The sequence below is a fragment of the Podarcis muralis genome, chromosome 4, assembly GCF_964188315.1.
Source record: "Podarcis muralis chromosome 4, rPodMur119.hap1.1, whole genome shotgun sequence".
NCBI lineage: Eukaryota > Metazoa > Chordata > Lepidosauria > Squamata > Lacertidae > Podarcis > Podarcis muralis.
In genome coordinates this window covers 10,601,205-10,626,040 of record NC_135658.1, presented here as the reverse complement: position 1 = coordinate 10,626,040, position 24,836 = coordinate 10,601,205, and the positions used below count along the sequence as shown (strand labels likewise).

At 46.2% G+C, this 24,836-nt stretch overlaps 1 protein-coding gene across 5 annotated transcripts in view; it reads right to left on the bottom strand.

The window, feature by feature from the left end:
* MYO7A (myosin VIIA) overlaps positions 1–24,836 on the bottom strand; it is a 171,620-nt gene that overhangs the window by 100,125 nt on the left and 46,659 nt on the right. For 3 of the 5 annotated variants that reach the window (XM_077926920.1, XM_077926922.1, XM_028725900.2), the window contains exons 1-5: positions 21,695–22,237; positions 14,074–14,187; positions 12,276–12,428; positions 1,460–1,644; positions 21–142 (exon numbers count right to left, since the gene is read on the bottom strand). In XM_077926920.1, coding sequence (XP_077783046.1) covers positions 21–142; positions 1,460–1,644; positions 12,276–12,428; positions 14,074–14,187; positions 21,695–21,799 — 679 coding nt within the window. In that variant the 5' untranslated portion in view covers positions 21,800–22,237. Of the gene's footprint in view, positions 1–20; positions 143–1,459; positions 1,645–12,275; positions 12,429–14,073; positions 14,188–21,694; positions 22,239–24,836 lie in introns of those variants that run through there. The other 2 variants (XM_077926923.1, XM_077926921.1) reach the window with 2 other exon arrangements.

Below are 24,836 nucleotides of genomic sequence, written 5' to 3'. Positions count from 1 at the left end.
CTCCACGTTTACGAACTTGCCTTCTAGGATGGGATTGGCTTCCAGAACTTGCTGTTCGATCCAAGAGTGCTGCCCGCTGATCGCAGCCAGGAACTGCAGGATCAGTTTGGTGCTTTCTGTCTTCCCTGCGCCCGACTCACCGCTGCGACAACAACAACAAAAAAATTGGGTGTAACCACATGGCCAAATCTCGTCAAGACGAAGGACAGAAAAGCTTCTCTGCCCCCAATTTCCTCACTTCTGTGGTTCTCCATGATCCCATAAGCTAAACAAGCTATAGCTTAGGGCCCCACTCTCTTGGGGGCCCAAAAAAAACTGAAAGGGAAAAAAACCTGGATGTACATTTCCAAAGTGGGACATGGATGGCGCTGTGGGTTAAACCACAGAGCCTAGGGCTTGCCGATCAGAAGGTTGACGGTTCGAATCCCCGCGACAGGGTGAGCTCCCATTGCTCAATCCCTGCTCCTGCCAACCTAGCAGTTCGAAAGCACATCCAAGTGCAAGTAGATAAATAGGTACCGGTCCGGCGGGAAGGTAAACGGCGTTTCTGTACACTGCTCTGGTTTGCCAGAAGCGGCTTAGTCATGCTGGCCACCTGACCCAGAAGCTGTACGCTGGCTCCCTTGGCCAGTAAAGTGAGATGAGCACCACAACCCCAGAGTCAGCCACGACTGGACCTAATGGTCAGGGGTCCCTTTACCTTTACCTTACATTTCCAAAATATAAGATAAAGAACAAATAAAATAAAACCTACACACAGCAAGAGTGTTTTGTGTTGTGTAGGCTCCTATGATGTACGTCATGGGCCCCGCCTGCTAGCCTGCTCCCTAAAATATCACTGTTTCGCTCCTTTATATATATAGGGTGCCTATATTCTGCATGGACTGCTTGCATGGCAACATGTGCAAATGGCTTTAGATACCTGTTAGGTCAATAAATTACCATCTAGCGTATATTCAACACAATAAACAGCGAAACTTTGTTGTTGACAAAGGACAGCTGGACATATAAAGGGCCCCATTACCTTGAGTAGCTTACGGCCTCATCAAACCTCAATCCGGCCCTGTCCCAGACCATAGCTGTCAACGTTTCCCCTTTTTTTAAAGGAAATTCCCTTATTCCGAATAGGATTCCTGGACAGAAAAGGGAAACGTTGACAGCTATGTCCCAGACACAGGGAGATGTTAAAGACAGCTTCTAGGAGCCACGGGGGGATTTAGTGTGAGCCTTCAGACTGGACCCCCAAAGGGAATTTTGCCAGGACCAAGATTCTGTTGCCAAAATCGCCAGTAAATTTCTCCGCTAGCAAAGCTGGGAGGAAAGACCTTTGGCCTGGGCGTCAGTCCTGGGTAAAGTGGACCAGCGGCTGGAACTCCTGACTTATAAAAAGCCACAGCTCCTTCAAAGCAAAGAGATGGAGCCTTTGACAGCCACGTACCTGTGGAATCCATCCACCCACCTTATAATGCAACACTGATCTTTGTTGTTCCTCTGCATGTTAAAGTAGCAGTTGTCTGCGATGGCGAAAATGTGCGGGGGCATCTCTCCAATTTTTTTGTTGGTGTAGAGACGGATCTGTTCCGGTGAGTAGATCGGAAGCAGCTGGTAAGGGTTCACAGCCACCAATATTGAGCCGGTGTAGGTCTGGAAAGAGGAAAGACTTGCTCACACAAGGATAAAAACATAAGAACAGCTCTGTTGGATAGGGGTGGATGAATTGGTCAATTTCAGTTTCTCTCTGCTTCTTGGTTTTCTAGCCGTTAAATGAAATCCCTAGATTTCTGCAGCAGTTTGCATTTTTTTAAAAAAAGCCCTCATGTGCCTGCATATTTATGTATGTGATTTTGCATTAAAACACACACACTTCTGCAAGCAACTTTCCCTAATAAAACGCATTTTATGTCTTACAGTCATTGATAATATGCAGTTTTATGCACGCTTTCTTCTAATATTCTTAATTTATTCAGTGGTATACTCTAACGAATGCCCACTGTTTCATACACATTCTTTGTTTGCCTGAGTGTGCCCTAAATTACTGGAAGGAATTATTGGATCTTCACAGAAAACCAAACCTGCTGCTATTGTTTATAAATATTTATTGGGAGCACGTAAATAGAAGTTGAATGACTTAAATAGTCCGGGGAATTTGAATATGTTCTACAAGCTAAGCAATGGAAAATTGCTTTGGAATCCATACAAAATGTTTCTTGAGATTTAGAATTGAGATGGATTCAACAGAAAATTGCTATTTTGAGTGTACTGGACTCGACAATGACTTTGCAGGAAGTCATTGTCTAATCCCTATAGTTGCTGGAGGTGAAATTCCTTGCTGAGACACATGATATGAGCACATTAGTGAGGAGCAGAGGCCCCTCCAATTTTCTATGGTTTGCAGAAGGAACGAAACAACAAAATCACATCATTACTCAGTGCCATTGTTTCTGTACATGCAAAAAATGGTGTCGTGCACGGGCAGTTAGGCAAAGCTTTTGGTGATGCTCATTTCACCAAAACGTGAATATTAAGAAACAATCACTACAACTCCCAATACCGGTCTTCTTCCTCGTTTAGACACTGTTTGCTGCCAGTTCCTTGTTGTTAGCAAAGCTGCACAGCCGCACAGCGAGCCAATGGAGGATGAGGTTTAAACAAATGAGTTTACAAAGCAAATGCAGACAGATGGAAGAACTCCACAGCGCTTAATATCAATGAATGACCAAGCAGGTCACAATGAGATGACAAGGCTTTTTTTTTTTGGCGTGTGTGAAAATGGAATGGCTCAGCAGTTTGGCTAGTTAGACTTACCCTCCCGCCGCAGTTGGTCTAAAATTTGAAAAGGCAGAGGGGAAAACATGTTGTCTGTTATCAGCAGATCACAAAACTCACTATGTGTTATGTATTGAAAGAAAATTACCTTAAAATACAACATAGATGGTATTTAACACTGGAAAGAATAGCAAAAATGAATAAAAATTGTAGCGATGTCTGCTGGTGATGCAACACTGGAAAAGGTACTATGATACATATATGGTGGAATTGTTTAAACATCAAACAATTTTGGGAAACAATATATAACGAAATGGAAAAAAAAATGTTTAGATATTCATTTAGGAAGACACCAGAAGGTTTTCTATTGGGAATAGTACCAGGGAGTCTAAAGGAAGAAGACAAGACATTATATTTGTACGTAACAGTAGCCGCAAGGCTATTGATTGTGAAAAATTGGAAACGTGGTATTATACCGACAAAAATAGAGTGGCTTGCCAAATTATTGGAGTACTACAATATATCCAAAACAATGGGAGAAATTGGAAGGATCTCAAAAGAGAAGATAGACAGGGATTGGAAGGTGTTTAAAGGAGACTTGCAAAACCATATTGAAAAATCTGAACTCCTATAAACAAGTTCCGTTTAAAATACTGAAATACTAAATAAGATGGATAACAATGTGTAATAGAAAAAGAAGCATGAAATTAGGTTAAAGGTGTGTGAAAGAAAGTAATAGAAGTGGAAAGAAATTGCAATTGAGTAGATTGGAAGTCTAACGCAAAGGTGGGGTGAGGGGTGGTGGATGGTGATGGGACAAAAAAGAAAAGATCACAAAACTCTTTGTCAAAGTCAAAGACATCTGAGGAAAGGAGGAGGAGGAGGGAAGAGGAAAAGGATGCCCTACGCTGTCCCACGGCTCAGCGTGTGATTTTCTAAGAGGCATAAACCACAAACTGAAACATACGAGAGATCTATGACACCGTTGGGATTGTAACCCGCCCCAGCAACCTCATTTGGGGCATGAGTTTGACTGGCATGACCTGCTAGCTGCCAAGATCGGAAGCCGGCAAAGAATCAGGGGACATGGAGATGGCATCTTAGGTCAATTCCCCATCCAGTCTTGAGTTTGTTTAAAATCTAAAACAGCTTATCTTGTATTCCTTTCTTTGAATTTGTGCCATTTAGGTTTTTAAAACCTTTTTGTAAAGGCAACACGAGAATTTTCACAGCTGAGTCCTCAACTGTGCTTTGCTTCTTTTAAGCTGGGCTTTGTCTAAAACTTGCCATTTAGTTTTTCAAACCTTTTTTTTTTGTAAATTCAGTATTAGAAACTGTACCTTTGAGTCCTCAATCCTTTATTACTGCGCTTTGCTTCACCTAGGTCGAGCTAGGATTATAATACTTCAGAATTTTGGGGAGTTCTACCCCCTTTTTTGAATTTTGGTCATTTAAGGTTTATGATTTTTCTATTTCCTTCTGAGGAAACTGAATAGTTCAGTGAAACGAGGTTTGTAGCTGGCATCCCGTTAAGGCTTTGTTCAATTTTAGGTTTTTCTAATTTTCCCCTTAAACTTTTTGATTTTTACTAGTTAGTTTATTTCCATAAGATAATATTTCTAGTCAATTACTTCTCGTTTCAGGGATTTTCACAGTATTTCATTTCTTTTGTGCAATTTATCGGTTCCGAGACTGTCTTTTTTCTACTGGGAATAGGATTTATGCAGATATTAGACCTGACAGAACCTTTTTTTGCTTGGTAAATTACAAATTTCGGTTGGAAGAGGAAGGCCTTCAGCAAACACCGAAAAAGACAACAGAGCCAGTGCCTGCCTAATATTCATGGGGAGGGGAGTTCCAAAGGACAGCTGCCCAACTCCTATACTGTGCTGAATAGGCTTCATGATAAGATGATAAGATGGTCTCTGTTGGAATCCTTTGCTTGCAGAGCACAGTGGTCAGTTGGGTAAATAACGGCCAAGTCAATCTTTTAGGTATCCCGGTCTGAGGCTGTGTAAAGGTAAGGTAGGTAGGTAAAACCCTGGATGGTTAAGTCCAGTCAAAGGCGACTATGGGGTTGCGGCGCTCATCTTGCTTTTAGGCCGAGGGAGCTGGCGTTTGTCCACAGACAGCTTTCCGGGTCATGCGGCCAGCAGGACTAAACCGCCTCTGGCGCAACGGGACACCGTGACGGAAACCAGAGCACATGGAAACGCCGTTTACCTTCCCGCTGCAGCGGTACCTATTTATCTACTTGCACTGGTGTGCTTTCAAACTGCTAGGTTGGCAGGAGTTGGGACAGAACAATGGGAGCTCACCTTGTCATGGGGATTCGAACCACTGGCCTTCTGATCAGGAAGCCCAAGAGGCTCAGTGGTTTAGACCACAGCACCACCCGCGTCCAGTGACACAGGCCCCCAGGCTGTGTGGGGCTGTGTTCAACAAAAGCAGCTCCTTAAACTTAGCCCAAGAGCTGATTTGCTGCCATTGTGACGCCTCCAACATTTGATGCTTGGCAGTTGCTGATGCAACAGCACCCTATAGATTTACCCCTTAATTCAACGTCCTTCTGGACAGCTCCACTCCTTTGAGAGACACAGCTAGACAGCTGCCCCTTCAAATGTGATGCTGACAAGTTGTCCATTGTATTGCTTGAGAAGGCTGGAGCGTATGGGTCTAGTGGGGTGTGGGAGCGATTCAGTAAGAACCATCAAGGAGCCTAGGGTTGTTAATCTGATGAAAAATTCATTGCTGCTTCAGGGTGAACCTCCTACAAAGAGACAGATATCCAGGACAGTGTTTCATGCACTTAATGAAAAGTTAATGCGCTGCGCCGAGGCCGGAATGCTCAGGTGCCTGTGGTCATACCAAGATGTGCCTCCCTCTTCTTCTCCTCCACCCCCCCAAATGCAAATTTAAATTCTAAGCAGAGACAGGAGTTAGCAGTGGAAGAGCATGGGGTTGTTTCTCACACATACAAGATAATAATAATATAATAAGGTAAAGGGACTCCTGACCATTAGGTCCAGTCGTGGTCGACTCTGGGGTTGCAGCACTCATCTTGCTTTACTGGCCGAGGGAGCCAGCATACAGCTTCTGGGTCATGTGGCCAGCATGACGAAGCCACTTCTGGCGAACCAGAGCAGCGCACGGAAACGCCGTTTACCTTCCCGCCGTAGCGGTACCTATTTATCTACTTGCACTTTGATGTGCTTTCAAACTGCTAGGTTGGCAGGAGCAGGGACCGAGCAATGGGAGCTCACCCCGTCGCGGGGATTCGAACCGCCGACCTTCTGATCGGCAAGTCCTAGGCTCTGTGGTTTAACCCACAGTGCCACCTAATAATAATTTATTATTTATATCCCACCCATCTGGCTGGGTTTTCCCAGTCACTCTGGGCAGCTTCCAACCGAATATTAAAAACAATACAGCGTCAGACATTAAAAACTTCCCTAAACAGGGCTGCCTTTAGATGTCTTCTAAAAGTTTGTTAGTTATTTTTCTCTTTGAGATCTGGTGGAAGGGCATTCCACAGGGCGGGTGCCACTACCGAGAAGGCCCTCTGCCTGGTTCCCTGTAACCCCACTTCTCGCAGCGAGGGAAACGTCAGAAGGACCTCGCCGCTGGACCTCAGTGCCCGGGCTGGATGATGTGGGTCCGTTGTGTGAAGTTTGGAACTTAACTGGTTAAGAAGTTCCCATGATGCCTCAACATTCAGACGTCAGCTATAGAAGCTGGGAGGAGTCTGGGAGGAGTTTCTGTTCTGTTCTCCTCTGGTCGTTGAGGGAGAAAGACGTAGCCGGTAATGGCGGAAAGGAGCCCAGGAGATTCCTGGGGGAATGTCGGAATAAAGAGCTGAAATGGACAAACCTGGACTCTGTGTTTGTTTAGAAGCTAAGTGAAGGACGTGACAGTTTCATCACCGCTGTGCGTATCTCTGCTAAGGCGTGACTGAAGAGCTGCTGGAGACGGAGCAGAGTCTCGCAGGGAAGTGTGTGGGCGGCCATGCGTAGCTAATTGAGGACCAATAAATCAATTAGCGGGGCCCCAAAATACCAATTCGCCACAGGTTATGGGTAATTACCGCTTGTAAAACTGTCACTGGAAGTGCCGGAATGCGTTTGAAGTCTGCGGTCTAAGGCAGAGCAACGGAGCACGGCAGGAGACGGAGAGCTGCGGAGCTAAAAGCAGCTGGCTGAAAGACACAGAGTGGCTGCCTGTGTTGCTGAGTGCTGGGACCAGCTAGAGCTCTGGAGCTCTGGGAGCCGAAGGCAGCAAGGAAACGTTTCTCCACGGGTGCCAGAGGAGCTTGGGAACTGTAAGTAAGCTTGGGGCCCCTTGGGAGAACGGAAGAGGATGGCAGGCTGCCGGGTCTTGGAGGACATTCCATGCTCACTTTAAGAAGCTGGGCAACCTGGCTGCTGATTTGAAGTCTACTGTTCTGGGTGCCAGGAAGCCAGAGGCCACTTGGCTAGTGCTCCAGGGCGTTTTATGCGGCTGGAGGCAACAGCAAGTGCTGGGAGATGGCTGCTTCAGGACAGAAGGCAAGATGGCGCTGACCACCTTCGTGAGAGCCGGTGCACAGCTGGGAAGGGCTGTGGGCCCCAGAGGGGGGGCAAAGGGACTATTGGCACTTGGAAATGTGCTGCAGTTGCTGTGAAGCTTCAGCAAAAGGCCAGAGCCCTGGACAAAAGCCTAAAAAGGCTGGAGCCCCTGTCCCTGATGCTTTAGCCACCAGGAGTGCTGCTGAGCAGGTCGGGGGGGGCGAAGGTTTCCAAAGGCAAGTTTAAGAGCCTGCTGGAATGAAGTGGAGGTTCAGAGGGGGCAAAGCTGGCAAGGAGTGCTTTTCCGGAAGAAGGAGAAGGAGGCCAGCGGGAGGAGCCCCAGGCAGTGTTTTTTCCACTGGAGTTCAACGTGTCTGCGTGAGGAGCTTGGAGAGAGGCAAGCTGCTGGGAGCCCTTTACCTACCACTGGGGGTGCAGGAAAGCGTCCTGGGAGCCCTGGGAGCAGAGGGGGGGCGGTGAGCAGAAAAAGCACAGAAAAGCCTCTTTTTCCAAAGGCTGCCAAGAGATGTTTGCGTCAAAAGTCGAAGCCTGGGAAACAGGACACAGCTACAGGCTTCAAGGTCAGCCATCTGCTGCAGCGGGAGTTACGTGCTGCAGAGGTGTCTGGGAACTCTGAGATAAGTCCAGTCTTCAGAGCAACGCAGGATGTTGCGGTTTCGGACGCTGCCAAGGACAGGGGCAGCGGGACGTTTGTTGCTGCCATGGCAACTGTGGAGAACAACTCCAGCCAGGACACAGTGACACGCTGGGTGTTTTGGTTTCTGCTATCAGGCAGCACCTGATAGGCAAACTGCGGAACTGCAGGGCTGTTTCGACAGGAACAATTGTTTTGTTCGCAGACGGAATGAAAAATCAGTCTGTGGTGTGGCTAACGTGTTTTCTCTCCATTACAGGAGGAGCCAGAGATCTACGTTGTGCCGGGACTGAATTGTTGTCGGTTATCTGTATCTGCTCTAATGACGCAGGGGTTCAAAAATGTGCTTTGAAAATGACACCTGTTCCATTTTCAGAGGGGGGCGACAACGGGTCAAAAGCGAAGAGCAAGAACACTTTCTTTGTTCTGGAGTCACCTCTGGAGGGTGGTGGGAATGCTGAAAAAAGCACAGGCGCAGTGTGCTAAGGTTCCCAAAGATGTGCAAAAGTTGCACAGGTGCACAAAAGGGTACAAACTCCGGAAATGTGGGAGGTCCCAAGGGTGCAGGGCATGCAAAGGTACTTGGTTTTCCCGGGTTTTTGGGAGGGTAGCCAAGGAAGCCTTTGAGCTTGTTCACACACAGATCTGTCAGGACCCATGAGGTGTGAGAGTCTGGGTGGGGCCAGGTATGTGCCATCGCTGACAGATGGCCACAGCCAGGTTGGCTGGTGCCTCTCTCTCAAGTCACAGGGGGAGGCGGCGCAACTGATCCAGGTTTGGGTTGCGGAGGTGGAACTAAAGTTTTCCACCAGGGTGCAAGGGTTCAAGAGCGACCGAGGGTCACAGTTTACTGGGTCTGCTCTGGAGGAGTTTTTCAAGGAAAAGGAAATACGTCACCAGGTGACGGGTGCAAAGTCTTCTCAAGGGAGAAGGGAGGCTGTGGCTGAGCCCGGTGACAGGGATCAGGTCCAGAATCAGGGTTCAAAGCCCGGTGATGGGGACCAAGTCCAGGGTCAGGGTTCAGGGCAGGTTTGGGCATCTCCAAGGGTTGTTAAAGGAGTGTCCAGGTGTGAGGCTTCATCTCCGGTAATGGAGAAAGCTCACAAACAGGGTGTCAAGTCAGAGGGGGAAGAGTCTGACGGAGAAGACACAACTGCTGGCCCTAAAGGGTCAGTAGGGTATCAGATCACAGGTGCGTGGAAAAGTGTCGCACAGTGTGATTCTGGGAAAGTTGAAGGGGTTCAACAGGTGCCTGGGAAAGATGCCGGGAAGTGGCACAAGGCGAAGGGGAAGGTGTTGAACTCAAAAAAGGTCTTGTCAGAATGCGAGGCATAGAGGGGGTGTGAAGTTTGGAACTTAACTGGTTAAGAAGTTCCCATGATGCCTCAACATTCAGACGTCAGCTGTAGAAGCTGGGAGGAGTCTGGGAGGAGTTTCTGTTCTGTTCTCCTCTGGTCGTTGAGGGAGAAAGACGTAGCCGGTAATGGCGGAAAGGAGCCCAGGAGATTCCTGGGGGAATGTCGGAATAAAGAGCTGAAATGGACAAACCTGGACTCTGTGTTTGTTTAGAAGCTAAGTGAAGGACGTGACAGTTTCATCACCGCTGTGCGTATCTCTGCTAAGGCGTGACTGAAGAGCTGCTGGAGACGGAGCAGAGTCTCGCAGGGAAGTGTGTGGGCGGCCATGCGTAGCTAATTGAGGACCAATAAATCAATTAGCGGGGCCCCAAAATACCAATTCGCCACACGTTGTGTTAGGGGATGGGGAGAGAGGAAGGCTCTCTCACTCTCCCACCCCAGCCATGTGCTCTCAGCCCATGGCCACCACCCTGGCTGCTCTTCCTCAAAGGCAGGCCCATGACTGTGAGCAGAGGTCGGCTGGCCATCTGTCATAGATGCTTCAGTTGAGATTTCTGCATTGCAGGAGGTTGGAATAGATGGCCTTTGGTGCCCCTTCCAGCTCTAAAATTCTGTGGCTCCCTGGAAGCAGTGTCCTCGCCCTTTAGATCCTACACTTTCAATTTGAACCTGGCTTGATCTTTTGTTACTTTTCCTTCCCTCCCTCTCCCCTTTTTATGAAGATTACCCGTTCTGGGATCCCACAACTAATTCTCCCTTGGTCTCCTCGCTGGCCCAAGTGGGATTAATTTAGCCAGCTAGCCCTGGTGGTCACCTAATGTTTATTGGATGGATTTTCCCCCTAAATTGATTTTTTATTTTTTATTTTATTGCTATTTACACTTTATACCATATTTTATGCTGGGGTTTTCTGTAACATCAATTAAGTGTTTTAAATTTGTTGTTAGCTGCCCTGAACACGGTTTCCTGAACCAGGAAGGGTGGGGTATAAATTATTATTATTATTATTATTATTATTATTATTATTATTATTATTATTACACTGAGCCAATTTTAGCCTACCGTACAAGCCTGTTGTACGGATTTCCATGATCGTGTCAAGCGCTGAATGGGCCTATTGGTCTATGGAATATGCACAGTCCATCTTAAATGGGGACACTTTTATTTTAAAGTTTGGCCTGCGGCAGGGCCTTTTTGGGGATGTATCATCACTGTAGCAGTCAAATAGAACGTTTCCTGTTTCCTAGAGTGGACACGCAGGGGAATGTTATTCCAGCCAGGAGTACTTCCTGTCATACCTGCTCCCCTTTGTGTGTGACCAGGTAGATAGGCGTGACCCTAGGTAAAGATAAAGGGACCCCTGACTATTAGGTCCACTCTGGGGTTAGGGCGCTCATCTCGCTTTACTGGCCGAGGGAGCCGGCGTACAGCTTCCGGTTCCTGTGTCCAGCATGACTAAGCTGCTTCTAGCGAACCAGAGCAGCGCACGGAAACGCTGTTTACCTTCCCGCCGGAGCGGTACCTATTGATCTACTTACACTTTGACATGCTTTTGAACTGCTAGGTTGGCAGGAGCAGGGACTGAGCAATGGGAGCTCACCCCGTCGTGGGGATTTGAACCGCCGACCTTCTGATCGGCAAGTCCTAGGCTCTGTGGTTTAACCCACAGCGCCACCCGCATCCCTAGGCAACCCTAGCAGCTATCTTCCTTTTTTTTTTTTTTTTGCCTTTTTTGCTCTTTTGTTCTCTGCTGGCTCTTAGCCAGCAACACATGGCTCATCCTTACAGAGGATGGAAGCCACCAGGTAGTAAGTCTGAGGCTACAAAGTCTGAGGCTTCTCTACAAACATAAAGATAAAGCCTGCCTTCAGAATACTACTGTGGACTGAATGTAAGTAAACTTTACTCTTACTTTCAATCAAGATTGTCATGTTATTATACCTGTATTTTAAATTGGTTTTGGTTTTTTTTAATTGTAATTTTACTGTTGTTAGCTGCCCTGAGCCTGGCTCTGGCTGGGGAGGGCAGGGTATAAATAAATTATTATTATTATTATTATTATTATTATTATTATTATTATTATTATTAGGAAATAAAAGGGGAAACTTACCAGGAACAAGCCACACTGGATTGCTTAACTTAAATGATTCTAACGAATCCATCAACTTGCTTCCAGCAATGTGCAATGTGCTCTGTTGCTTGCTCCCTAGCGTGAGTGAGGAGGGATAATACTGAATCGATATATCCTCTCCTACTTTCCCCAACATTCCCACACTTTTCAGTGGCAGCCCTCCGTTTGTGTAACCCCGGGGGTTGCGTCTGTCTCCCCCATCATGGACTTCCAGGAGGGATTTAATAATTTAATAATACTGTCCCCTGGCAGCTCTAAAATCATCATCGTAGACACTGCTTTTTGGGTTAAACCACAGAGCCTAGGACTTGCTGATCAGAAGGTCGGCGGTTCGAATACCCGCGACGGGGTGAGCTCCCATTGCTCAGTCCCTGCTCCTGCCAACCTAGCAGTTCGAAAGCATGTCAAAGTGCAAGTAGATAAATAGGTACCGCTCCAGCAGGAAGGTAAACGGCCTTTCCGTGCGCTGCTCTGGTTCGCCAGAAGCGGCTTAGACATGCTGGCCACATGACCCGGAAGCTGTACGCCGGCTCCCTCGGCCAATAAAGCGAGATGAGCGCCACAACCCCAGAGTTGGCCACGACTGGACCTAATGGTCAGGGGTCCCTTTACCTTTAGACTGGTGGTGTTGAGAATTGTTATTGGTGAGTTCGCCACCCTGGGCTCCCTTTGGGAGGAAGGGTGGGATATTAACAGAACAGATAAATGAATAAATTGTTGTTGTTGTTATGATTTCCTGCAAATAAAGTCTGATGAAGAGGGGACGAGTCTGGGACAGACACAGGGAGCAAAAGGGAGGCATGACCTATTGCGACACTCACGTAGATCAGGTGTTCGCGGTAGCGGATGAGCAGGTTGCGGAGGATGCCTGCCTCGTTCAGGTCTCCCAGACGGATCATGTCCTCCACCCCATGGATGGAGGTGGGGTGCATAGGCTTGATGTGGCTGGCATTCTGGGGGGAGATCCAGTGCTCCTGCAAAAGGGCAGGGGGAGGGCAGAATGTGCCGGCAGTTAGAAAGAGGCAAGAAAAAGCAGGCAGCGTGATCAGGAGTAACAGCGTTTGCAGAGGTTCGTGGGGCCAGTTAGATCAGGCAAGCCAGGGAGGAATGCCCTGGTGACGCTTTCCTAGCAAAGTGAACAAAAACAGCGTATAATTTGAGGAGGGAGGTGTTTTTTGCTAAACAAGCGGAGGAGAAGCTTCCTCGGAACTGCTCAGCCAATTGGAGCACTTGCTAATAATAATAATAATAATAATAATAATAATAATAATAATAATAAATTATTTATATCCCACCCTCCCCAGCCAAAGCCGGGCTCAGAGCGGCTAACAACAGTAAAATAATACAGCATTCTAAAATAAATTCATTCTAAAATCAGTTCAAATCAAATTGATGGCAACCATTGGGCTAGAGTTCTGTGAGGATTGCCAAAGGAGGGGGTCAGGCTGTGCCTTGGCCAAAGGCCTGGTGGAACAGCTCTGTCTTGCAGGCCCTGCGGAAAGATATCAAGTCCCACAGGGCCCTAGTCTCTTGTGACAGCGTTCCACCAGATCGGGGCCACAGCCGAAAAAGCCCTGGCTCTGGTTGAGGCCAGCCTAACCTCTCTGTGGTCCGGAACCTCCAAGATGTTTTTGTTTGAAGACCGTAAGGTCCTCCATGGGACATACCAGGAGAGGTGGTCCCATGGGTGCGAGGGTCCTAGGCCATATAGGGCTTTAAAGGTTTAAACCAGCATCTTAAACCTGATCCTGTACTCCTGATCCTGCAGCTGGTATAGCACCGGGTGACTGTGATCCCGCAGCGAGGACCCCGTGAGGAGTCTCGCCGCAGCATTCTGCATCCGCTGGAGTTTCTGGGTCAGTCTCAAGGGCAGCCCCACATAGAGCAAGTTACAATAATCCAGTCTGGAGGTGACCGCCGTGTGGATCACAGTTGCTAGGTCAGGGTGAGAGAAGTAAAGAGCCAACTACTTAGCTTGGCGGAGATGAAAAAATGCCGCCTCTGTAATCTTCATGCCCGGTTGTTAAGCAACATTTCCAACACACACACACACACACACACACACACACACACACACACACACTACTGGGTAATTGACTGAGAACAGAATTACCCTCAAGTTACAAACTGAATGATCCCTGCTGTAGCACTTCCAACAGAACACTTAAAGATGGCAGGGAAGCAATTTGCAAGTGGATTTAATAAAATACTGTATTTTTTGCTCTATAAGACTCACTTTTTCCCTCCTAAAAAGTAAGGGGAAATGTGTGTGCGTCTTATGGAGCAAATGCAGGCTGCACAGCTATCCCAGAAGCCAGAACAGCAAGAGGGATTGCTGCTTTCACTGCGCAGCGATCCCTCTTGCTGTTCTGGCTTCTGAGATTCAGAATATTTTTTTTTCTTGTATTCCTCCTCCAAACACTAGGTGCGTCTTGTGGTCTGGTGCGTCTTATAGAGTGAAAAATATGGTAATATTTGCTGAACATCCGGTTGCAAATGGAGTCTGCTTAAGCACTCGTGTTCCTCAATACGAAATGGAGATCTCTCACGGCAGAGCAAGACCTAGGAAGAAGACACAGCCAGAATAAGACTGTCAATTTCCATTTCCATCTTACATACATTTCCTTCATCGTCTAGAACCTGGATCTGCCCAGAATCACACAGCTTGACCACTGCTCCGATGGGAACATCAAATTCCCGCCCGGTCTTCAGGTCCATCCATACATAATCTCCCTGGAAGGAAACACAAGGGAAACTTTAATTTTTGAGGAAATGTGACGGAAAACAAGCAAAGGAGAGCAGGACTGCAGGCAAAATGGTAATAACTTTAATAATAATATTAATAATATTAATAGGAGCTTAAGCAGACAGAATATGCTCAGCTTGCACATTTAACATGTAGAATAAGAGAACAAGAAGAACATACGTTTAGAGAAGATTGGAAAACGTTTGTTGAATATATGGTAAATAATTGTGTACAGCTGAAAACGTTGGCAGCATTAAGATAAATTCAACAGTGTAAATAAGTTTTGATGGATGTAATAATAACAGAATACAGAATGGTTTAGCTTATGTAAAATATGCAGGGATTTACGATATGTAAAATGAGCCATGGAAAGAGAAGAAGGGAAGTCACTGATATTTTAAGGTTGTGAAAGTGAGTGTTTTAAATTGTAAAACAGAAAATTTAATAATAATAATAATAATAATAATAATAATAATAATAATAATATAAAAAGGTGAGTCTTTAGCATATGACAAAAGCTGTACACTGAAGGGACCAGGCATGGTCAGAAGAGAGATAACAAATACACATTTCTCTTGCTGCCTATGTGATGCATGAACTCTCCATGTACCAAGGAATTTTAAGAAGGAGATGCACGAGTTTGACCCTTGTACATTAAACAAGAATTGCAAAGAAGCACTGTTTCCGGCTTAAAGGTAAAGGTAAAGGTACTCCTGCCCGTACGGACCAGTCTTGCCAGGCTCTGGGGTTGTGCGCCCATCTCACTCAAGAGGCCGGGGGCCAGCGCTGTCCGGAGACACTTCCGGGTCACGTGGCCAGCGTGACATCGCTGCTCTGGCGAGCCAGCGCAGCACACGGAAACGCCGTTTACCTTCCCACCAGAGCGGTACCTATCTATCTACTTGCACCCGGGGGTGCTTTCGAACTGCTAGGTTGGCAGGCGCTGGGACCGAGCCACGGGAGCGCACCCCGCCGCGGAGATTCGAACCGCGACCTTTCGATCGGCAAGCCCTAGGCGCTGAGGCTTTTACCCACAGCGCCACCCATGTCCCGCGTTTCCAGCTTAGTGGAAAGCTAACAAAGCAATTGCTAGCAAATCCCCCAAAATTTGCTGGATTTTATCTTTTCTTCTTTTGAATTTATTGTGTCTCTGATTTAGAATCTGAAATAAAAATGCTCTTTTCATCCAGGCTGAGGCAGCGCTATTGAACAGGCTCCGTGCTGGACGTTTGAGGGTTAAAGATGAATTAAAATTAATTTACAGTTTTGAAATACATTTGTTCTTAAAAAATGGAAACGATGAGGAGAGACAGGACTGAGATGTGGAGATATGCTTCAGAGGTCCAGACTGTGGGGAACTCTGAAAAATCAATAATTATAATTTGGATTATAATTTGGTTATTTTATTATTTTAATTGGATTATTATGACTGGATATATTAATTAAATGCTTTTTATTGGAAAGTTAATAAAAATGATTTTTTAAAAATGAAATACATTTGTTCTATGGCTTCAGTTTGTGAGATTACTTTATATGACTCCGTAACAACAACGGCAGCAACAACAACGGCACTAGATTCTAAATGAACACACTAAACATGCAGGTATATTTCACGTTACATCTCTATTGTCTTTTCAGCAACGAGCTGAGAAGTAGAAGCCTGCTTTTAAAAATCTGAATCTGTATCTGCAGTGGATGTGAAATAGTGACGTAGTGCTGGACTAAGACTTGGAGGAGCAGGGTTCAAATCCCCACTCAGTCATGAAGCTGAGGGATTTAGGGCCAGTCACTGTCTCTCAGCCTAGCCTACCTCACAGGACTGTTGTGAGGAATGGAGAAAACCAGGCATGACGCTTCCTTGAACTCCTTGGAAGAAAGGGGGGTTAGGAATCTAATGAAGGAAAGAAATCCAATTTCTTATTCAATTTATATCCTGTTCATCCTCCGGAAGGGGCCCAGGGTGGCAATACACGCAAAATATAAAACAATTAAAGGTAAAGGTAAAGGTACCCCTGCCCGTACAGGCCAGTCTTGACAGACTTTAGGGTTGTGTGCCCATCTCACTCAAGAGGCCGGGGGCCAGCGCTGTCCGGAGACACTTCCGGGTCACGTGGCCAGCGTGACAAGCTGCATCTGGCGAGCCAGTGCAGCACACGGAAACGCCGTTTACCTTCCCGCCAGTAAGCGGTCCCTATTTATCTACTTGCACCCGGGAGTGCTTTCGAACTGCTAGGTTGGCAGGTGCTGGGACCAAGCAATGGGAGCGCACCCCGCCACGGGGATTCGAACCGCCAACCTTTCGATCAGCAAGCCCTAGGCGCTGAGGCTTTTACCCACAGCACCACCCACGTCCCTATAAAACAATTAGAACATCTAAAAAAACAATTTCAATACAGATGCAGACTGAAAAGATCACACATGAAATGTGCCATCAAATGCCAGCAGTGCCCTTCAGCTCTCTATATTGGACAAACAGGCCAAACCCTTTGCCAAAGGATAAAGGTAAAGGTACCCCTGACCGTAAGGTCCAATCGCAGACAACTCTGGGGTTGCGCGCTCATCTCGCTTTACTGGCCGAGGGAGCCGGCGTACAGCTTCCGGGTCATGTGGCCAGCATGACTAAGCCGCTTCTGGCAAACCAGAGCAGCGCACGGAAACGCCGTTTACCTTCCCGCCAGAGCAGTACCTATTTATCTACTTGCACTTTGACGTGCTTTCGAACTGCTAGGTTGGCAGGAGCAGGGACCGAGCAACGGGAGCTCACCCCGTCGCGGGGATTCGAACCACCGACCTTCTGATCTGCAAGTCCTAGGCTCTGTGGTTTAGACCACAGTGCCACCCGCATCCCATTTACGCCAAAGGATAAATGGACATAAATCACAAGACAGAGAAACCAGTTGGAGGACACTTCAATCTCCCAGGACATTCAATACAAGATCTCAAAGCAGCTGTCTTATTACAAAAGAATTTCAGGAATAGATTTGAAAGAAAAGTTGCTGAATTACAACTTATTACTAAACTGTAAACTATGGTCTGAATAGAGATATTGGATTCTTGTCTCATTACACATGCTAAAGCTATTTTTTGGCCATCTGCATACTATCCCTTGCTTTTTCCGGTAGGACTAATTGCAGTCGTTAACAGTCATCAACAGGTTTACCATACCCATTGAGTCAATCACCCATCTCCTACTACCCTCCTAAGAAAATCCCCACCCTACCCTCCTACTATATATAAGGGTCTGGTGACTTCTCTTTCAGTGTATCTGAAGAAGTGTGCATGCACACGAAAGCTTATACCCAGAACAAATTTAGTTAGTCTCTAAGACAGTGTTTTTCAACCACTGTTCCGCGGCACACTAGTGTGCCGCGAGATGTTGCCTGGTGTGCCGTGGGAAAAATTGAAAAATTCGAAAGATTTAAAAATAAAGTATTTTATAATTTTTCACATTTCTGTTTACTTACTATTTCATAATAAAGTAATTATAAAATACTTTATTTGTGTTTATTTGATTCCTATTCAAGAGAATTACTTTATATATAGTCAATATAGGCACAGAGTTAAATTTTTTAACATTTTCTAATGGTGGTGTGCCTCGTGATTTTTTTCCATGAAACAAGTGTGCCTTTGCCCAAAAAAGGTTGAAAAACACTGCTCTAAGATGCTACTGGATAATTTTTTAAAACAATTTTGACATGAAATGTGTGTTTTACTTGTTTTTAATGCTACGTTATTTACCGTCAAATCACCTTAAGATGTTTTCTAGGCAGTGACCCGTATAGGGAATTAAATACATTGATAATATATAGATATAGATTTTCCTGCAAAAATTAATTGCCGTCATAGGGTGCTCCTGTCACTCAGTTGGGATCTTCTGTTGCTGCCATGTCAAAGGTCTTCCCTCAAATCTAAAACTTTCATCAGTTCCGAATTGCTTTCTTCCCCGTTATCTGCAGTCTTCTCTGTCACCAGAGGTCAAAAGAGCAACCCAGTCTTGTCCTTGTCCCATGACTCTCTACTCAGCAAGGAGCGTGCGGGACCACAGGGAGAGACCATGTCCTCACGTCCTCTCTGGAGAGGATTTGAAAAGGAGAGCCGGCTGGATGGGCAGAGAGAGTGAAGCTGATCTCGGAAAAGGGAAGGACACAGTAAAAAATGATGGAGGGGAATGAAGGGAGGTCTAAGCCCCACCCCACCTCCCAGGTCCGCTCTAGGCTCCGCCCTCCAGTGCCAAGAGCTCCGCCTCCCAGACCCCACCCAGATTGTTTATTTTGTTAGGTCATGGGTAGGCAAACTAAGGCCCGGGGGCCAGATCCGGCCCCATCGCCTTCTAAATCTGGCCCGCGGATGGTCTGGGAATCAGTGTGTTTTGACATGAGCAGAATGTGTCCTTTTATTTAAAATGCATCTCTGGGTTACTTGTGGGGCATAGGAATGCGTTCATTTCCCCCCCTTCAAAATATAGTCCGGCCCCCCACAAGTTCTGAGGGACAGTGGACCGGCCCCCTGCTGTAAAAGTTTGCTGACCCCTGCTTTAGGTGGTTTAGACACTGCTCCCCAAAGAAAATCTCTAAAAGGTTTACATCATCCCTTTAAAATGACGGCAAACGCAAAAAAAAATGGCTTCTTTTTTTTAAAAAAAAAACCATACATCATATTTTAGGGCAGTACTGGCAACAATTATTGTCGTTCCTATTTCTATTATTAGAATTTATCACTCCACCTCCACCTCCAAGGTCCCAGTTAAAACACAATATTAAAAGCAGTGCTTAAAATTGCAGAAATAAGGTGAAAAGGAACGTCTCAAGTGCCAAAAGCCAGGGTAAAGGGGTGTGTTATCGATGAGAGAATATATCCAGTGGCGTAGCGTGGGTTGTCAGCACCCGGGGCAAGGCAAATAATTTGCGCCCCCTAACCCGTGGATTTGCGCCCCCTAACCCATGGATTTGCGCCCCCTAACCTGTGGATTTGCCCTAACCCCAGATGTTGCGCCCGGTGCGGCCGGCTCCCCCTGCACCCCCCACGCTACGCCACTGAATATATCCTCTTGAAAATTAGCATAAACCGGAAGAACTGACACGGGGCAGGGCATAAGAGATCTAAAATGCATCCACAAGCAACCTTGCCTGCCAAACATACAAGCATGCATTGATATAATCCCAGTTGGTTTCCAAGCACAATTCAAAGTGTTGGCGCTGACCATGAAAGCCCTAAATGGCCTCGGTCCAGTATACCTGAAGGAGCATCTCTACCCCCATCATCCAGCCCGGACACTGAGGTCTAGCTCCGAGGGCCTTTTGTTGGTTCTCTCCCTGCGAGAAGTGAGGTTACAGAGAACCAGGAAGAGGGCCTTCTTGGTGGTGGTGCCCGCCCTGTGGAACTGCCCTCCCATCAGATGTCAAGGAAATAAACAACTATCTGATGTTTAGAAGACATTAGGGAGGTTTATCTCCAATATTAATATTGGATCAAGTTCAGTTATGATTTGTGTTTGTTTGTTTGTTTGTTTGTTTGTTTGCTTGTTTGTTTGTTTGCTTGTTTGCTTGTTTGTTTGTTTGTTTGTTTGTCTATAAATGTGGAAAACCAACAAAATTTTTGGGGAAAAAAGAAAATGGAAGGTGTTTCAGAACTAGGTGCCACAGCCGAAGAATGAATGAAGCATACGACGCCACCCCCTGCTCTGCCCCCCCAGCCACTGGCCTGTGGCTGCCCACCCCCAAAGTCCCCCACAACAGGAAGAAGTTTTGCCAGCCCTGCCCCAAACCGCTGTGCTCCTTCCTCCCCAAACAACTCTAAAATCTTTGGACTCTAAAATCTGCCAGGCTCATCTTTCCAAGGTGGTCAGAAAATCAGGACACAACAAAGGTCCACTATGGGGAGCCTTCTATGGAGAACCGGAAGCTGCAGTTAGTGCAGAATGCTGCAGCACGATTGCTGACACTGGTGAGGGTTTTCGATTTGCTACCAGGTAAAGTCCAAGGCCCCCTTCATGGATCACTGCCTTGCCGTGGCGAAGGGGCTTGAATAACTCAGAGAAGCTATGCCAAGCAGGGCCACCCAAGATGGACAGGTCATAGTGGAGAGTTTTGACCAAATGTGATCCACCTGGAGGAGGAACCAGCAAGACACTCCATATCCCTGCCAAGAAAACTCCATGGACAAAGACAACAGGCATATAATAATAATTTATAATAATAATAATTTATTATTTATACCCCGCCCATCTGGCTGGGCCTCCCCAGCCACTCTGGGCGGCTTCCATAAAAACCAAAAATACAATAAAAAAAATATTAATATTGGATCAAGTTCAGTTATGATTTGTGTTTGTTTGTTTGTTTGTTTGTTTGTTTGTTTGTTTGTTTGCTTGCTTGTTTGTTTGCTTGTTTGCTTGCTTGTTTGTTTGTCTATAAATGTGGAAAACCAACAAAATTTTTGGGGAAAAAAGAAAATGGAAGGTGTTTCAGAACTAGGTGCCACAGCCGAAAAGTTATGACGCTGGAAGATGAGCCCCTAGACAGCATCTTAAAAAGTAGAGACGTCACCTTGCCAACAAAGGTCCGTATAGTAAAAGCTCTGGTTTTCCCAGTAGTGATGTATGGAAGTGAGAGCTGGACCATCAAGAAGGCTGATCGCCGAAGAATGGATGCTTTTGAATTATGGTACTGGAGGAGACTCTTGAGAGTCCCAGGGACTGCAAGAAGATCAAACCGATCCATTCTGAAGGAAATCAGCCCTGAGTGCTCACTGGAAGGACAGATCCTGAAGCTGAGGCTCCAATACTTTGGCCACCTCATGAGAAGAGAAGACTCCCTGGAAAAGACCCTGATGTTGGGAAAGATGGAGGGCACAAAGAGAAGGGGACGACAGAGGATGAGATGATTGGATAGTGTTCTCGAAGCTACCAGCATGAGTTTGACCAAACTGCGGGAGGCAGTGGAAGACAGGAGTGCCTGGCGTGCTCTGGTCCAGGGGGTCACAAAGAGTCGGACACGACTAAATGACTAAACAACAACAACAACAAAGTCCAAGGCGTTGCTATTAGTATTTAACAACCTGGGACCCGTTTGCCTATGAGATCACCTTTCGCCTATATGCGCCCACTGAGTAGCTCTGATCGGCAGAGCTGGCACTATTACATGTGCCACATAACACCCATTCCGCATTTATAAGCAATCGATCTTTTAGTGCGGGCAGCACACCCTTGGAACTCCCTGCCTATTGATAGGCGCCATAAATGTACGCTTTTCAATGCCTGCTAAAATCATTTTTGCTCGGGGAAGCCAGGTGCTTAGAAAGCTGGTGTGAGTTTTAATTTCAGCCCATTGTGACTTCAGCTTTTCTTAAGTCTTAAACTATGGTTCGCGATAATTTCATCGCTTTGTGAACCGCTTCCGAGGTCTTTTGACAGCCGAGCGGTGTATAAGTTTTATGAAATAAATAAGCAAGATTGCAGTCTGCAACGCAGACCCAAGAGCTGGTGTGCATGTCTCTTACCGATAGGAGCGTAGTGGCTTTCAGAACTTGGTTGACATTGCGGATGAGGGCCCATTTTTTCTGGTCCCTCTCGTGGACAGCTGGATTGCCGTAGGCTGGGAACATGGTGGATTCAGCCTTGCTGGCATTCCATGGAGTTTGCTCTCAACTCTCTCTGTTTCTCTCTCTTTCCTTTCTTTGAGCCTTAGACGAATTCCTTTATCTGGAGAAGCAGCAACATAGTTCTCTGAGACGGCAACTCCTATTTTTCTCCCTGTCTGTGAGGTTCTGGCTTACTCTTCTCAGTCACAAGCTGCCTCCTTGCTGGGACAGATGAGATCCTGCGCACATTCTTTGTTGTTTAAATGGCATTTTCCCAAGTCCACTGCTGTTTCAGCACTGCCTCTGAGGGAAATCCACACAGGATCCAGGCTCCAGCTCTGGAAGAGGCTAGAAATTCATATCTGAGGGAGGTGGGTGTAAAAAAAGGGGGGGCTCTTCTCTTCCGAAGCTCCCAGCTCCCCTTATTCCAAGAAGAGGTTCCACGAAGCTTTGTGCCTTTCAACAGCTCTCTCGGGTACTTATTAATCCACAAATGTAAGTCAGTTCCCCTGTGTAACACATGGCTTTTAATTAACCTAATACCTCCGAGCGCCAAGTTAACCAAAGCGCAAATGGGAACTCAAAACCAAAGGCCATCTGCGGACGCCTTAAACCCCGTCGCCGGGCTGCGGAACCATAGCAACGGAATTTTAAATAATTGAGCGTGAGGCATCCTGAACAGTTAATACCTACTAAGTGGATGGAGTTGCAGGATAGACCCATGGAGGGAAACGACACGTTATGGTGACTTCAGAAAATGCCTGTTGATTGGCAGAGCAATATTTTGCGTGCTTACTCAGAAGTAAGTCCCAGAGGTATCTGCTCCCAGATAAGCGTGTATAACAGGTGTAGGGGAAAATGAGGCCCTAAAAAGCCAATGTGGCCCTCCAAGCTTCTCTATGCGGCCCTTTGAACTCTTCTCTGGCTACGCCATCTCCCCTCTAGCAACACTCCTCAATGACCCTGCTTTAGAGCTCAAGTGTTGCTGCCTGGCTAGAAAGTGTATCATATATTATTATTATTATTATTATTATTATTATTATTATTATTATTACAGTGGTACCTTGGTTCTCAAATTTAATCTGTTCCGGAAGTCCGTTCCAAAACCCAAGCGTTCCAAAACCAAGGCACGCTTCCCCATCAAAAGTAAAGCAAAACAGATTAATCCGTTCCAGACTTTTAAAAACAACCCCTAAAACAGCAATTTAACATGAATTTTACTATCTAATGAGACCATTGATCCATAAAATGAAAGCAATGATCAATGTACAGTGGTACCTCCAGTTACGAACGGGATCCGTTCTGGAGGCCTGGCCGTATCCTGAAAATTTTGTAACTGAAGGACCGCTTCTGTGCAGGCACACAGTGCCACAGAGTGCCTCTGCGCATGCGCGAAGCGCGAGAGTGGCAAACCCACTTCTGGGTTTGCCGCGTTTGCAACCCAAAAATTATGTTATGCAAAGGTAATGTAACCCGAGGATCCACTGTACTGTACTATAAAATAAATAAGACAGTATTGAAGATGATAAATAATAATATTATTTTTTCCCCTTACCTGCACTGATGATAGTCATTGTTTGGATGGAGGGCTTTTATCTATTTCTGCAGTCACACAATTAATCAATCAGTAGCTGAACTGGGTTCCACACAGTCACAAAAAGAAATGAACCAAAAAAGCCTCAAAAACAAAAACGCAAAATAAATAGCAAAAACGAAAGCTCAAAACTTAATCTGTTCTGGAAGTCCATTTGACTTCCGTAATGTTCGAAAACCAAGGCACAGCTTCTGATTGGTGCAGGTGCCCCAGAAACAATAGCTGACAGCTGCATTAGACATTCGGCTTCCAAAAATGGTTTGAAAATGGGAACACTTACTTCCAGGTTTTCGGCATTTGAGAACCAAGACATTTGAATACCAAGGCATTTGAGAGCCAAGGTACCACTGTATGATGATGATGAGGATGATGATGACGACGATGATGATGGCCCTCTGCCTGGTTCCCTGTAACTTGGCTTATCGTAGTGAGGGAAACACCAGAAGACCCTCAGCGCTGGACCCTCGGAGCTGAATGATGGGGGTGGAGACGCTCCTTCAGGTCTACTGGGCCGAGGCTGTTTAGGGCTTTCAAGGTCAGCACCAACACTTTGAATTGTGCTTGGAAATGTAATCAGAGCCAGTGAAGATCCTTTAGGACTGGTGTTATATGGTCCCGGCGGCTGCTCCTAGTTACCAGTCTAGCTGCCGTATTTTGGATTAGTTGTGGTTTCTGAGCCCCCTTCAAAGGTAGCCCCACGTAGAGTGCATTGCAGTAGTCCAAGTGGGAGACAACCAGGGCATGTTCCACTCTAGTGAGACAGTGTGCAGACAGACACATAAACACACCCAGAGAATCATAGAATTGTAGAGTTGGAAGGGAACCTGACGATCATCTAGTCCAGGTGTTTGCAGCTGTCCTATATGGGGATTGAACCTGCGACTTTAGTGTTCTCAACACCATGCTCTAACCAACTGAGCTATATATGCACACACATATATGTTCCCTTCTTCTTCTTCTTCTTCTTCTTCTTCTTCTTCTTCTTCTTCTTCTTCTTCTTCTTCATTCAATTTATATACAGTGGTAGCTCGGGTTACAGACGCTTCAGGTTACAGACTCCGCTAACCCAGAAATAGTACCTTGGGTTTACAACTTTGCTTCAGGATGAGAGCAGAAATAGTGCAGCGGCAGCAGGAGGCCCCATTAGCTAAAGTGGTGCTTCAGGTTAAGAACAGTTTCAGGTTAAGAACGGACCTCCAGAACGAATTAAGTTCTTAACCTGAGGTACCACTGTATTAGTGGAAATGTGGAGAATGCAACTTAAGAGAGGGGAAATGAGAAACTGAAACTGAAACTGAAATTGAGATGGGTGGAATGTCAAAGGTTGCAGAAGTAGCATATTTTGTGTGAAGGTTAGACTCCTGTGAGGCTTGGAAGTTTTGCCTTTCTGTTATCAGGAGCGATTGGATGATGCAGAGACATGGCTGCCCCAGAGAAAACTGACTGGAAGGAGGCACAGGTAGATCA